This window comes from Cydia pomonella, chromosome 3 (assembly GCF_033807575.1).
Source record: "Cydia pomonella isolate Wapato2018A chromosome 3, ilCydPomo1, whole genome shotgun sequence".
NCBI lineage: Eukaryota > Metazoa > Arthropoda > Insecta > Lepidoptera > Tortricidae > Cydia > Cydia pomonella.
Window position 1 is genome coordinate 14,736,937 of NC_084705.1, and position 15,861 is coordinate 14,752,797.

Consider the following 15,861-nt stretch of genomic DNA (forward strand, 5'->3'; position numbering starts at 1 on the left):
CGAGGGATACAACAATAATAAACATCAGATGTTTTAATCAATAATATTTATTTATACTCTCTTAACAATATTATTACAAAAATAAAAGAGGAAAGTACATTTAACATAAATATAATAATAAGAGACCTACCTACCTAATTAACGTGTTATAATGAGAAAAATGTGAAGCCATTGACTTTCTAAGCATTACGAATATTACGATTGACAAATAAATGTACTTTACTCATCAGATAATACAAATGAAATAAAGCCTAAATGATCACGCGCTTTATTGCGGAATTTCATTGGAACGATTTTTTTCATACTATACTGAACTGTCATTCAAAAGAAAATGACAGTCAGGTTTGGTCAGGCTTTAAAAACAATGCCTCAATGTCATTCATTATGATTACGAAACCTTAAACACGAAAAGGGACATAAATGACCAAATCCCTTTTCAATGCGCGGCGTACCTGAAATATTTGCTATAAGTAAATATTTTTGTAATACAGAACACAGCTGTTATGAACAGAGGGCCTACCGCGAGTTATTTTACTCCAATTAAGGGTGGAATCACAGTGACAGAGAAAGATGCCTACAATTTGCGAACGGTGTTCGCGGTAGGCCCTCAGATTTACTTAAATCCTGTGGAATACCTACCTATATTTATATAAACGGAACAATTCTAAAAAATATCTTGCAACTGTTAAAATAGTTTAATAGTCTTAGCACGAGACAAATAGAATATGGGATTATCGCCGATACAAGCAATGCATAAGACAAAATAGCATATCTCAAACTTCGGCAGAAGACAATAAAAAGGGCCAAGGTGCTATTATGAAATACCATGAGCTGAAATGTTAATATATCAACTCCTTATCTACCATGCCTTATTGCAAATCAAAAGCAGCAAATATGATTAATGAACATTTAGGTCGTGTAGCTACTTCTTGCAGCTTAACAGGTTACCAACGAGCCAAAACTAATAAACAGTAGCAATTAATAAATTACAACAAACAAGTGATTTAAATCTTACCGTTTTTTATGCCCACGTAATGAAAGTAACAATAGTATGAAAATCAAATGCAAAGGTTTTCATAACAGTTGAATCTTAAACTAGTATTAACGCATTCACTAAAAGCGCGAGCTACGCGTAAGGTTCGTAGCCGATAGCACGGGAAAAGTATCGAAAAGTGCATACGAACAGAGAATCCGCCTAGCAGGTCGCTACAGTGAATGTGTTAAACAGGCACATTGTTCAATTTAATCTAGGTCACCTGCTTATGTAAATAAATAGATTATAGATATTCTCAAAAATAAAGGCCCTGTAAATAACCTTAAGGTAAGATGTGACAAGTAAGCAAATCCTATTTCTATTTTATTTTAACCACTTTTTACATATGAGGTCGCAATGAACGTCAAGATTTGCTCGCGATTGTAAACCAATTGAGATTATGCTTTGTCAAGTATAGCTAGTGGTAAGTGAAAAAGTAATTCTGTCAAACCCCAATTCATCATGTGAAGCATTAAATAAAATTCATACATTCTGCGAGTTACATTCAGGAGCTTAACAGTAATTATTTCAACATGTGATACAAATTATTTAAGTGCTCGATAACTTTAAACATTTTTTAACCTTCCTGACCAAAGTCATCCATGAACTTCTTCAACTTAACCATGTCATCATCATTGACGGTAGGCTTAGACGTTGCTAGCGATCGAAGCATGTCTGACATTGTAACCGGAGGTTCTCCCAGTTTTTCCCCAGGTACCTCCATCCAAGTCATCTCCATAGCCCCGGGATCACCAGGTGAGCACGGCGTTAACAGGTCATGCACAATGACATTAGGATCTTTAGGACTAGGCCCAGAAGTTTTCTTGAAATGCGTTGCAGATTGCACTTTACGGACTGGCTGCATTAAAGCATCTCTCACTACAATGCTAATATCGGCTCCGGAATAGCCATCAGTTTTCGCAGCCAGGACTTTCATGTCTTGCTCAGACAACATGTGTTTGGTGTTTCCTAGGTGAAGCTTGAACATGTCCAATCGAGCATGTTCCTCTGGCAGAGCAATATAAATACGCTTCTCAAAACGTCGTCTGATGGCAGCATCGAGAACCCAGGGTATATTTGTGGCGCCGAGTACTAAGATACCGTCCATATCATTTCCTACACCCTGCATTTGTACAAGGAATTCAGTTTTAATCCTCCTGGCAGACTCAGATTCGTTGTCAGAACGTGATGAACATAGAGAATCTATTTCATCGATGAAAATGATACTCGGCTTGTGTTGACGAGCAAGCTCAAATAGGTTCTTTACCAACTTCTCTGATTCACCAAGCCATTTAGAGACAAGATCTGATGAAGAAACTGAAAAGAATGTAGAATTATTCGCTTCTGTAGCAACTGCCTTAGCTAGATAAGATTTACCTGTACCAGGAGGCCCAAAAAGAAGAATGCCTTTCCAAGGTATTCTTTTGCCTGTAAACAAGTGAGGGAACTTAATGGGCAGGATAACAGCTTCCTTCAGAGCTTCCTTAGCTGCTTCAAGGCCAGCAACATCACTCCATTTAACATGTGGTTTCTCAACAACTATAGCACCCTCAAGCTTCCCCTGTAATTTCTTTTTCTCAGGATCATCTGAATCACTGTCACTGTCACTCTTTTTGTCTTCACTCTTGGATTCACCATCCTTCACAGGCTTTTTCTTTTTGTCCTTCTTTAGGTACTCTTTTAGTTTTTCAGCTCTATCCAAATACTGAAGACATTTGGCTCTAATACTTTCCTTAGCCCGTTCACCTTGGGCCTCATATTTAACAGCATGCAAGAAGTATTCAACTCCATGTTCGTAGAGACGTAAGGCCTCCTCATAGTTTTTGTTTTTATCTTCTTCTGTGGCTTTAGTGACAAGGTCGATTGCTTTTTGTAGAGTGTTAGAGGAAGCCATTATAAGGTTTCACCTGGAAACAAACAAATTAAATTCGATTTTTCATTCTTATTCATTACAGAGGTATATTAATTTAGGTTCTCTGGGTGATATATGGTGATATAGGCATAATTTTAATGATTTTTTACCGTTTTTTAACAAGATCATGATTGATGCTGTGTGGTCTTGGTTCTAGGCTTGTTATGTACCTCTTGCGTCAAAATGATGGTCTCTATGGGGCAAGACTTGGGGGAGATTCGCACGTCGCTCTAAAGTTAGCGAGACAACGCTAGAGTAAGATCAAGATAAGTTGGCAGCGATTTTGATAGCCCAGACGCTGCAAGTATCGAGTAAACGTCATAATTTGATAAAAGTTTGACGTTTAAAATAACCCGTGCATCGTCTGGGCTATCAAAATCGCTGCCAACTTATCGTGGTTTGACTCTTATGCGCGTATCATAGCGACGTCCCGCTTGCTCCGACGTGCGAATCGGACGCAGTGTGCTATGCAAAAGGTATAATAATATTGAATTCTAGTCTATAAGATGATTATTCAAAACCAGAAGTTAAATATGTAAGTTAAGTATGTAAATAACCAACAATTCATACAAATAAACGAGTTACTAGAAACCATTCAGGCCTCATTACAGTCATACTATCTACAGTGTGCAGACATGCCCTACCCTACCCTAATAACAGCAGTTTTTGAAGAGCAGTTCTCTTCTGTAACATAAATAATGTAACAATCTTCTGACCCACCAAAGTCTTATGAAAATTTTATTAAACATGCAAATGAAAAATTTTTGTAAAACCCTTATTGCAATGGATAAAAGTGAATTTTAACTAGTCACTGTAATGTTTAAGTTGGTGGCCGTCAAAAGTTCATAATAATACTTAGTACATTTCAATGCAATTGTACAAAGTATGTCATTATCCTGACTCGTAGTCCCGAGATGTCATTTGTGAGCCGTAGACGAATAAAAGGCACGAGACAGGTAAATAATTACACTTGCACACGTACTTTGAACGACGTTTTTTAATACGTAGTCTTGCCATAAATTCTGTCCTACATTTATTTTGAAAATAAAAGAAGGCTTATAAATAAATCAGGGTTATTTTTATTAATATATATCATGCAGATTCTATAAAATAATATATTTATTAAAAATGTCCTCATTTTACTTTAACGCACTTCTTTAAACGGCCCGGCCACTCGTCTATGACGGCACGGACGGTATCGATGGGTATGGAAGCCGCTGCCCGCACTAAATCTAACTTAAGAGACTCTACATTACGATGAGGTTTAGAGCAGGCTTTGTCCTTCAAAATATTTTTATGTGCAGGAGCAGTCTTGTTGAAATATCCAGTGCTTACCGGCAAATAAAGTATCATTTAGCGGCTTAAAAATGTCTCTTCAAAATGTCGTTCTGATAGTTCGTAGCACGTATTTTTACCCCTTGTTCACAAAAATGAAGCTCTGTGACGCCTTCATAGGATACTCCCCACCAAACCATGACATATGCAGGATGGTGGCCTATTTCTACCCTTGGAACTTTTTCAGAAGCTTCTTGGGAACTGTGTGCATATATTTTATCATTTTGGCGGTTAAATTTTTTTAATACAAACCTTACAGTTACGAATTTTCCCCTAAACTTGAATGTTATTGTTAATTCAGTACTAAAGGTACACTACGTTCAGCGATGATATACATTGCAAAAATTAATCACAAGAACTCATTTCATACAAAAACACTGTAACAGTTGCAATTTAAGTTGAATTATTTTGATATAACTAAATTTTAAGTGAAAATTCTGCAAATACCGGGCGCCGGTTTAACTTTTTAATTTTTAATTTTTTCTGTTAACGACAGCCAATGTGGGTATGATAGTTTCATTCAGCCAATAATAAAAAAATGTTTTAATGAAATATCGTATTATATAAGATTTTATTTAGATAACAACGACTAAATATTTAGTTTATACAGTGTAATAATATTTATTGGACGTAATAAACGTGTAATGGCGAAATAAATAAAGGTATTATGCCCACATTAAGAACATCTATAGAAACTGTAGGAGCAGAGTGAAGCTCGAGAGTACCGGTAGAGAAATTAACATAAAACGAGGGGTGAGACAAGGAGACCCACTCTCTCCAACTTTATTTATAACTGTCTTACAATACGTACTGAAAAATCTTAACTGGTCAGGAAGTGGAATAAACATAAAGAACAAAAATTTGACACATATCTACTTCGCTGACTAGTCCTTATTTCAGACGACTCTACAAACTTACAATTTATGTTGAACTCTTTAAGTAGCGCTAGTAAAAAAATTGGTTTAGCCATTAACTTGCGAAAAACAAAAATCATAACAAATGTTAAAAATGAACTATCTATTTGGACAATGAAACAATCGAAATAGTCCCATCATTCGTTTATCTCGGCAAACAGCTTTCATTCAATCAAACAAATAATTTTGACGAAATAGAGCGGAAAGTTAAAAAGACTTGGACCAAGTTCTGGAGTATGAAAGAAATCTTAAAAAACGATATACCACTGAAGCTAAAAAAAAGAGTAATAGATTCGTGTTTACTCCCTACACTTACATACGGCAGTCGCACGTGGAATTTTACATACAAGGCTAAAGAAAAAAATGTTAAATGTCAGAGAGCCATAGAAAGAAATATATGAAATATAAAATTAATTGAGAAAATTAGACATGACCATATAAGACAAAAACAAAATGCATTGATGCTCTAGAATACGCATTAAGATCAAAATGGAAGTGGGCCGGTCACGTGGCAAGAATGCACGAAGAGAAATGGACTAAGATCGTCAACGCTGTAGACTAATCCAAAAGGAACGAGAAGGCAGGGCAAACCAAACGCTCGTTGGGCAGACGACTTACAACGAAAAGTAAGGAACTGGCAGGAAGTAGCTCAAGAAAGCGCTATGGCATGATTTGGAGGAGGACTTCACCCGAGAGGGGTCCAAACCTACTTAGTTATAAATAGAGTAAATGAATTATTTTGTGTTAGTTAATAAAATAAAATAAAAAATTACTGTATTTATTTTTCGTTTACCTATAGCGGCTATAGCGTAAGTTGGTTTTGGAATAAATGGGCTTTTTATTTTTATTTTATTTTATTATGCCCACCATCTACAATGTACCATAATTCTAGCAAATAAAAAACTATGACTATGACTATAAAGTTTTTGGACATCCAAACTCTTTGGTGTGGACGTATAGATTACGGTCGGAAATAAATTTAAAAATGTTGGAAAAGTAAATAGCACTAGTCCGCAAAAACCAACTTTTCGAACACTAAACAGCTACGTAAAGTAGCACTTTTTAAGCAACTGTATTAAAATATTGCACTTTTTGAGCAAGTATTTTATTATTATTATCATCTCCTTGGATTTCACGGGCCTATAAATCCCGGTCTTTTGATAGGCTTGCGTGGGGATAGATTCAACACGTAGAGTCCCATTGGAGAGCTTTAATGTCATGTAGAACGCCTGCTGGAATCCGTTCACAGGCGCAACAATAGACAATTAGACACCCATGAACCGGTCGCAACAGGCATTGGGACTATTGTAGAAAAAGTGAACGGTCACAACAGGCATTGCGACTATTGTAGAAAAAGTGTATTGCGTGTGTTGTGTGTGTAAGTGTATTGTGGATTAAGTTTGGGTGGACAAAGGGACTGGGTTATTGCAAAAGACGTACGGGCACCTGCCATAACAATGTTTTCACTAGTTATCGAGACAAGCGGTGACTTACCGCCCATTAGATGGGCCCCTGAAACTGACTGAGACAAATCATATGTGGTCGCAACCCTCAACAATGATGGAATGAGAAAGAAGAAGAACATTATGAAGTATAGATGTTAGTATGTTTGCGTTGTGTTTCACTGTAACAACATATTTCAGCCTAAGAGATGTCAATTGGTGTATTTTTATGTGGGTGACATAGGCAACATACATAGGCGGGGTTGCAACTTTAACAGAGGTCAATACAAAAATTTGCCCATATTTGCTAGTAATTGCTGGAAAAAGTACAGCGAAGAGCAACTAAAATGGTCGCTTCACTGAAAGACAAGCCATATGAAGAACGGCTTCAGGAATTAGGTCTTGCAACATTGGAGGACAGAAGGAAGCGAGGCGATCTTATTGAGACATACAAAGTCTTGTCTGGACACTACAATGTTCCAAATATTAAAGACCTATACATATCAAGCCAGAAGGTAAGGTTAAGAGGACACTCTAAAAAACTTGTCAAACCTCCATGTGCTAGCAACCCTAGGAAACACTTCTTGCCAAATTGTGTAGTAAATGTGTGGAACTCTCTACCAGAAACTGTTGTTAGTGCACCGTCAGCGAACTCTTTCAAAAATAGACTAGATACACATTTTAGAACATTAAAAAGTGCTAAATAAACACAAGTGCTGCGATATACACGCATCAGCTCCAAGAGCTGCTAGTATATCAAATAAAATAATAATAAATAATAATAATAAATAAATCATCTTTATATTGGGCAATATCATGATGGTGCTATAGAATAAATAAAAGGTTCCAAATTCTGTTTTATAGACATCAATAAAGTCTATAACATATAAAATTGTATTAATGCAATAACAAATTAAGCTAATTGTGTTCAAGGTATGGGTAGTAACAGTAATAGTAGACCCTGGGGTAATAATAATCGGCAATTTGTTCTTTAAAAATAATAAACATAAGCAAAACACTACCAATTCCTCTCCACAATACTGATGAGCTAGTATACTTAATGACCCATGAGTCACCTATTAAGAAATAAGATTAAGAAAATCTACTTTTACAACAGAACAGCTCCTCAAGCACCTGTACTCTGTTCATGACACACTCGATATAAGTAGGATGTTTGCTTAGTAGTTCAGGTTTGTAGTGTTTAACTGATGAACTTGGGACTAAAAGCATTTATCCTCCTGATTAAAGAACCGTCAAGGAGAACAAGTAATGAGAAGATTGTAGGGTAAGCTATAATTGTAAATTTACATTATTTTACAATACGTACCATTAACAAATAGATTAAGTTTTTCCCAAACACTTTAAAAACAATACAGCAAATCAATTAATGCGTAAATTTATAAGAAAACAGAAATTCAGATTTCCAAATAAGATTTATTTGTCACGAAAAATGAAATGACACAATCCTATAATGTTGCTATACTAAAATAAGGCCCCATAAGCATGAGAGCTTGAATCGAGTTCAATCGATCGAACAAATGGCGGTTACACCGGTAAAGCCTGAGAGACGCAGCTACGCAGTGAAATGAGATACCATTATCGCTTGCTCCCTCTAACGCATAACTGCGTCCTTGGGCTATAACCGCGAAAATCGAAGTTCATCAATTTTACGGGCATTTTTCTCTGTCACTCTAATAGGGTTGTTTCCACCTACAAATCTTAGAGCAGAATTGTATCCCAATAAATTCTTATGGATTATAAGAATTATGTTAAACTACCTTTAGTGGACCTCTAATGAGCATATTTTTGTAAATATTGATATTAAAATATCTTTTACAGTACATATGGTGCTACTTTATAGCACTAGTGCGAAAATTAGCTTATTACGTTACTGTGTCGTACATTTAAAAGGCCATATGTACTGTAAAACGTTGTACGATACATGTGCGAATAGGTAATATCTCAACTCGTGTCGATTTAAAACACTCCCTTCGGTCGTGTTTTAATTTATCGCCACTCCTTTTGAATTTCCTATTTTTCGCACTTGTATCGTAATGTACTATTAACACACGTCACGTGACCCAAGTCGAAACGGCTTTGAAGATTCTGATGACGTCACGACTCTCGGTTTGACACTGGGGTATAACCGCGAAAATCGAAGTTCGTCAATTGCGGGCATTTTTCGTGAGAGTCAGAATGGCGGGTGTACCTAAATAAAATCAAATGAAAAGCATACCATATTTTTGTACCTAATTAGTACTATTTAGTACCTCCTTTAAAAAAAATTGTACCTCACGGTACATAAAGTTATTATCAAAAACAGGTCACCCGCCATCCTGACAGTCAGAATGGCGGGTGTACTTTATTACGCTATGTTCCCGTGGTTATTGATAAATGCCAAATTTTTGTACCTTTTTTGTACCTTCACATTCAATTATAATATGAGCCATTTTATTTTGGTTTTTGAAAAATGTTCGATATGGTGGAAATTAGCGTAACGGACTTAAGTGCCACTACAGTTTATGGCTCTTAAGACCATTGTGAGTACGCTGTGAAAATGACTCAACGAAGTATCTTTTTGTTTTTACATGCTTAAGCATATCAATCTTATCGCGAGGAATACATCTCACAGAGCCACTAGTCGTAGTCATAGAAGAAATATATATGGCACTTAGCATTTGAACAATGCAAAGTAAGGACATCATCGATATCCCCCAAAGAAGTATAAAACTCATCACAATAATATTCCGACAAACACGCATAATTTGCGGCTTTTATTTGATTAAGAGCCCTTATTCCTTAGAGAGTGAAAAACGAACATTTAAGTGCATGATTTTTCTTAGGAAGATTTCTTTGAAATTGCGCCTGCTCTTTTCTAAGACATGATTTTCTGAGTTATTTGAACTTAACATATTAATATTAAAGGTACTAAATCCTGGCGTAATTAAAATAATTGTACCTTAGCGTTTTTTCTTAAAAATGAGATCAATAACGTGAAAAATTATAACGCCTGCAAAATTGTAATAGCAAGCAAAATATAAAATGAGTATAACTTGGAAACCGCAAATAAAATGGCTCACATTATAATTGAATGTGAAGGTACAAAAAAGGTACAAAAATTTGGCATTTATAGATTTTATCAATAACCACGGGAACATAGCGTAATAAAGTACACCCGCCATTCTGACTGTCAGGATGGCGGGTGACCTGTTTTTTGATGATAACTTTATGTACCGTGAGGTACAATTTTTTTTAAAGGAGGTACTAAATAGTAGGTACAAATTAGGTACAAAAATATGGTATGCTTTTCATTTGATTTTATTTAGGTACACCCGCCATTCTGACTCTCACCATTTTTCTCTGTCACTCTAATTACGTCTTAGTAAAAGAGAAAGATCCCCACAATATGCGATTTTCGATTTTCGCGGTAGGCACTCGTTGTCTGTTCTCAGTACATAATTTAATACTCAAGCCGTAGCCATTTTCGTGGTGGGCAATTGTGCAGAAGGGTTGTTTCCAATTTTTTGAAACGCTTGTAATACTTTCTATATTAAACAAACGTTGTCCTAAAATTTAAATTTTACCCTAAAAACGGCTTTAAATATGTTAAATTAACAAAATTTTGACCCATGCTTTCGCGCCCAAAACGCTCTTTGAAAATTGTATGACATCAAAGTTTACGGTTTGACACATAACTGTACAAACCAAAGAGTAAACTAAGTATATCGGGTGTGGCCTGTAACACGAGCAAAAAATTAAACTGTAGGCTGTACTTCTCAAACTGACCAACATTTGTTCAGCGATTTTTAAAAACTATGAAGATTTTAGACTTCCTATTTTTCATACAAATTAAATATTATCTTCAATGTACGTTGTCATCTGTGTTATTGACGTTGCTTGTCACACTTTTAACTTAATAAAATTCGCAATACATTGCGTCTTAGAATAAACTTTAAAGTATGGTATAAATCGAAATACAAGTTATTTTCAAAAGTCACTGAACAAATGTTGGTCAGTTTGAGGAGTACAGCCTACGGTTTAATTTTTTGCTCATGTTACAGGCCACACCCGGTATAGGTACATACACACGTAACACCAAAGCCCCCCGTTGTAAAAATAGCATTTCATCATTTTTAACAGAATTTCGCGTGACGAAATCGAGCGCACGAATTTTTAAATTTTTATAGTTTAACACATTTTTGTTCAAAGTTCTTGAACGTCAGTTAAATTAAATTAAAGTCAGTTAAACCTTGAAATAGTCACAGAATAGTCACTACTTTCACGTCTAAGGCCTGTATCGAAAAAAAAGCTGTAAATTTCAAACGGTATGTAGTTTTGTTTTTCTAAGATGACCACGACTTTCTTACCGTGATAATAAGTCTTATTATTATATGAAAAGGACTAATATTATATTTTTAAGGAAGAATAATTTAATTTGTTCTAACAAACACAACAACTTAATACATATAAAACTTAAAATCTAAATCTAAAAATAAATAAAACTAATCTTAAAATAAATAATTAAAAACTATCCCCCTGCGGCATGGTGCCGTAGATGCTGGCAGCATTTCCTCGTTGTATCGCAATACTTATTCTCTGTGCGAGGAAGCTGCCAGCTCTACGATCACCGGTAGCGTCTGCTATTTTTGGCTAAATCCTTGAATAGTGTAGACGCATTCGGACCCCACGGGCTAAGGGTCTCGACGCCAATAGGTACGAAATCGTATTCGGGGCCGAGACCCCTATATTTGATCTTTTTTAATTTTTCGGCCGCTTCTGCCGCCGCGCCGGCTTTTGCAGTTGTGCCGTGGAGATGAGACGGGGCTAGGGTGTCTACACATGTGGCGTCCCACACCAGCACCCGTCCCATCTTCCACGGAATTAGTGACATTCCGTCCGGTCTTTACCATCGTCTCTTACAATGCCAGCAGGCTCGAGAAGAGCTGGCACGTTCACGCTGGCAAGAGACCGGCGGAGAATATCGTTAAGCGCGGCGTGTCTAGAGATTTAAAGCGGCCGGCGCTCCTTTGGCAGGAGAGCTCGTGGTGTCCGAGGGCGTCGACATCAGTGCCGCAGGGGCACCTATGTGGAGCACAGACCCGGACGCCGATATATTTATATATTTCAATATAAATAATTCTGGTTTTACGTTGGGCGACGTTACACCGGTAAATAGAAGAGTCAGAAGAGATCACTGAAAATTGGTATTTTCCAATTAGCAAGAAAATTTGTAACATTCTACATGCTTGATTTCGAAACACTGAAAATTACCTCGAAGTTTCGTGCTTTTGATAATAAATAACAAATTTAGTATGTTGTCTCTTGAACCGAGATCTCGAAGCGGAAGACCTCTGGGAATTAACAAGTGACCCTTGGCCCGTCTGAAAGATTGCTAAAAGAATTTGCGAAAACGAAATATGCCTGTCATATTCATCGTAAAAACTGGGGTACATATGCGGCTTACGTGGAACAAACTACGACGAAAGTCAGTTCAGTCAAACCGAAAATTTGCGTTATTTAATTCTAGGTAAAGTCGAAAATCATACAATTTCCTTGGTACAAAAATCGCATTTGGTTATTGACGAAGAGCAGAGTAAGAACTCCAAACTATTATTGGGCTCAAATCAAGAGTTTATTAAAAGAGAAGAATAAAACAGCCAAAAACCATTAACAATTCCAGCAGGTGGATGGGCTGATGTAAGCAAAAATGAAAAACGGGTCCGTAAAAAGCTGCCACTGATTGTGCTAGGAAGAAGCTGCCTATATGAGATTTTCAACAGATGCATTGATGCTGGAATTTTTCCAGATATTATGAAACATAGCAAAATTATCCCGTTGTTTAAATCAGGAACAAGAACCGACTCCACAAACTTTAGACCTATTTCAATACTACCGGCATTAAGCAAAGTGTTCGAGAAACTTATTCTAAATCAACTATCGTCACATTTCAACAGAAATAAACTGCTTGATAGCAATCAATTTGGTTTTACCAGAGGTCGATCAACTACTGACACCGGTGTGGTACTTCTAAAACACATCTTTGACGCTTGGGAAAAAGCTCAAGATGCTATTGGAATTTTCTGTGATCTGTCGAAGGCATTTGATTGCGTTGATCACGAAAATTTAAAGAGAAAATTAAGCCACTATGGGATAAAAGCTAGTGCCCTTGACCTTGTCTCATCGTACCTTTCGAATAGAACTCAGCGAGTAGTTATTAATGGAACTCAATCGGCTGGGTCCCCGGTAGCCCTCGGAGTGCCGCAAGGTTCAATTCTTGGTCCCTTCCTGTTTTTGGTATACATCAATGACCTACCAAAAGTTGTGCAAGAAAGACATGATATAGTGTTGTTTGCAGATGACACTTCCCTTATATTTAAAGTGAACAGAAAGGAAAATAGATTCGAGAGCATTAATGACACGCTATCTACCGTATTAAACTGGTTTACGGCAAACAATTTGCTTTTGAACGCAAAGAAAACCAAATGCATCAAATTTACGCTACCTAACGTCAAGCAGGTAAATAACAGCAAGATTAAAATAAAAGGTGATACGCTGGAATTTGAAGATCGAACTGTTTTCCTGGGAGTCACTTTAGACTCAAAACTGCAATGGCATGCACATATAGCCACTTTAGCCGGCAAACTTAGTTCAGCAGCCTATGCAGTGAGGAGAATCGGACAGCTAACAAACGTAGAGACGGCCAGGCTGGTATACTTTAGTTACTTCCATAGTGTTATGTCGTATGGAATTCTGTTGTGGGGAAAAGCGGCAGACATTCAGACAATATTTGTACTGCAAAAGCGAGCTGTACGTTCCATCTATGGACTGGGCGCTCGAGTATCCCTAAGAGAGAAATTTAAAGATGCAAGCATTCTTACCGTTGCATCTCAATACATACTTGAGAATATTATGTATGTTCGGAAAAACATTAACGAATTCAAGCTTAACAGTGATATCCATAACTATAACACTAGAAACAAGCATAAACTTGCTGTGCCCGCCCACCGCCTCCGTAAGGTTAGTACGTCTTTCGTCGGGAACTGTACACGTTTTTATAACAAAGTTCCCACTGATATAGTGAATTTGCCTCTTAACAAATTTAAGTCACACGTTAAGAGCTCTTTGTTAAGTAAGGCGTATTATGCTGTGAATGATTTCATAGATGATAAGGATGCCTTTAAGCCAGTAGCTTGATCTTGATAGTATGATAAAAATGTCAGTAATAGTGTTTTCGTTTTCTTCCTGTGAAATAACCATACTAGCGTCCAGTAGAACTGACACAAGAGAACATCATGTTCTCGTTTGATTGTATTATTTTAGTTTTGGACACTTAGAGACCTTATACACCTCTAAGATTTTATTTTATTTTAAATTTCATTTTATTTTAATACCTATTTTAATGATTTGGACACTTAGAGACCTGTACATCTCTAAGTCAATTTAAATTTATAATTTAGTTTTATAGGTAGGCACTCCTTATGAATAATATGTAGTCGCGTTTATGTGGCGCTATGCCGTCTTTAATGTAACTTACAAGCACAAATGTTGTATCTCACATTTTTTTTTATTATATTTATATTAATACAACCCGGCAGCTTGAACATGTCATGCTCGCTTAAAAGTCTTTACTTACGGTGGCGTCGTTGATCGGGTCGCCACTTTCCCGAATGAAGGTTGAGGGAGGCGATGGCTGAGATACACGTCATACTCGTGAACGGGTGCTGTTTGTGGAGACCGGTCTGTTTAAGCTTACACGGGGTACAGGTTATGTTAAAGTATGTAACTTTACTTTTGAGTGACATTAACGTGAGACACTTCATTCGGTTCTTGTCTGTTTTAATTTTTTTGTCTTTTAATTATTTATATAAGAATTCAAGCCTTGGCGACCCTCTACATCTCTAAGGATAATTTAATATATATTTTTATATTTTATCTCTGACACGTAGAGACTTATACATCTCTAAAGAATTTTAGTATTTTATGGTTTTATTTTTTTATCATAGTTTTTTTTGTGTAATTTGACATTTAGAGACAGTATACATCTCTAATAAAGTATTTATTATTTCATAGATTCGATATTTGTAATTGTTTTTTTTTTAATTTATTGTTTGTAAAAATGGACATGTAAAAGTGCCCCTGTGGCCTATTTGCTGAATAAATGTTTGATTTTGATATTTTGATATCACTCCTACAGAAAATAATATAATTTAAAAACTGTCAATTATGTAATTTAAAAGTCGCTTTTATCGTAGTTATCCTAAAAACTTTAGTTATTTCTCAATCGCATCAGATTTTTTTCATTTGCAGTTTACAGTTTTTTTTTTCGGTACACCCCTTAATAATCACTAATTATAATTACTCGTAATATGCATTTGTTTTTTTCCTATCAGCGTTGCGTGTCTAACGATCTTATATTTCTTAACAGTAAAGTATAATACTTAGGGTGAAATACGTCGGATGGACAAATTGTAGACACAGTAAAATTGATTAACTTTGGCCATAATTGAAGCTTTAAACAAACAACGCGTATTTATAAAAAAGGTTTGAAGGATTCCGCAGTATTTTATTTCTATATTAGAAACTACAGTAATTTATTTCATAGCTTCAAAACTATTAGGCATTTAATTGTATGGCGCGGCGAGGCGTGGCAGTGGCACCATTATCATCATACCCATGAAGCCGATGGTCCTGGGTTCGAATCCCGGTATGGGCATTTATTTGTGTGATGAACATAGATATTTATTTTGTTCCCGAGTCATGGATGTTTTCTACGTATTTCAGTATTTATATATTGTACAGTCACGTCTGAAAATATGGACACGGCCCAAGTGCCAAATAAGATATGTATACGCTACCTTAATATATGGGCAATAAGGTCGTGTATACATAATTTTGGCACTTTGTCTGTATCGATATTTTCAGACGTGACTGTATATATCGTTGTCCGAGTACCAGAGGCGGCCTTTGGGGGTGGCGAATGGGGTAACCGCCCGGGGCCTCGCGCAACAGGCTTAGCAGTTTTTTTTTAATGTGACACACGAGTAGAATCAAAAGCGATGCAGAAGTTATCTACGGACGGAATCTTAAACGTCTGTAAAAATAATTGCAAATAAACAGTAAACACAAACTAATCCAGGCTAGATCGATCTGTGTAAGATTGTCCCCAAATATTTATTTATTCATTTATAGTATGAATTTTATGAAATGCTATTTTCGGCTCGGGCC

General features: G+C 36.3%; 1 protein-coding gene across 1 annotated transcript; it reads right to left on the bottom strand.

The window, feature by feature from the left end:
• Window positions 1–29: 29 nt before the first annotated feature.
• On the bottom strand, window positions 30–8,139 carry LOC133516138 (vacuolar protein sorting-associated protein 4). Its single transcript, XM_061848911.1, has 2 exons — window positions 7,964–8,139; window positions 30–2,940 (listed from the first exon to the last, which is right to left on the bottom strand). Exon 2 carries the CDS (start codon window positions 2,925–2,927, stop codon window positions 1,611–1,613), a length of 1,317 nt encoding a protein of 438 aa, XP_061704895.1. The 5' UTR covers window positions 2,928–2,940; window positions 7,964–8,139; the 3' UTR covers window positions 30–1,610.
• Window positions 8,140–15,861: the final 7,722 nt, after the last annotated feature.

What these genes read in the sequence shown, in the direction of transcription:
- LOC133516138 (XM_061848911.1), bottom strand. Translation starts at nt 2,927, where the DNA reads ATGGCTTCCTCTAACACTCTACAAAAAGCAATCGACCTTGTCACTAAA.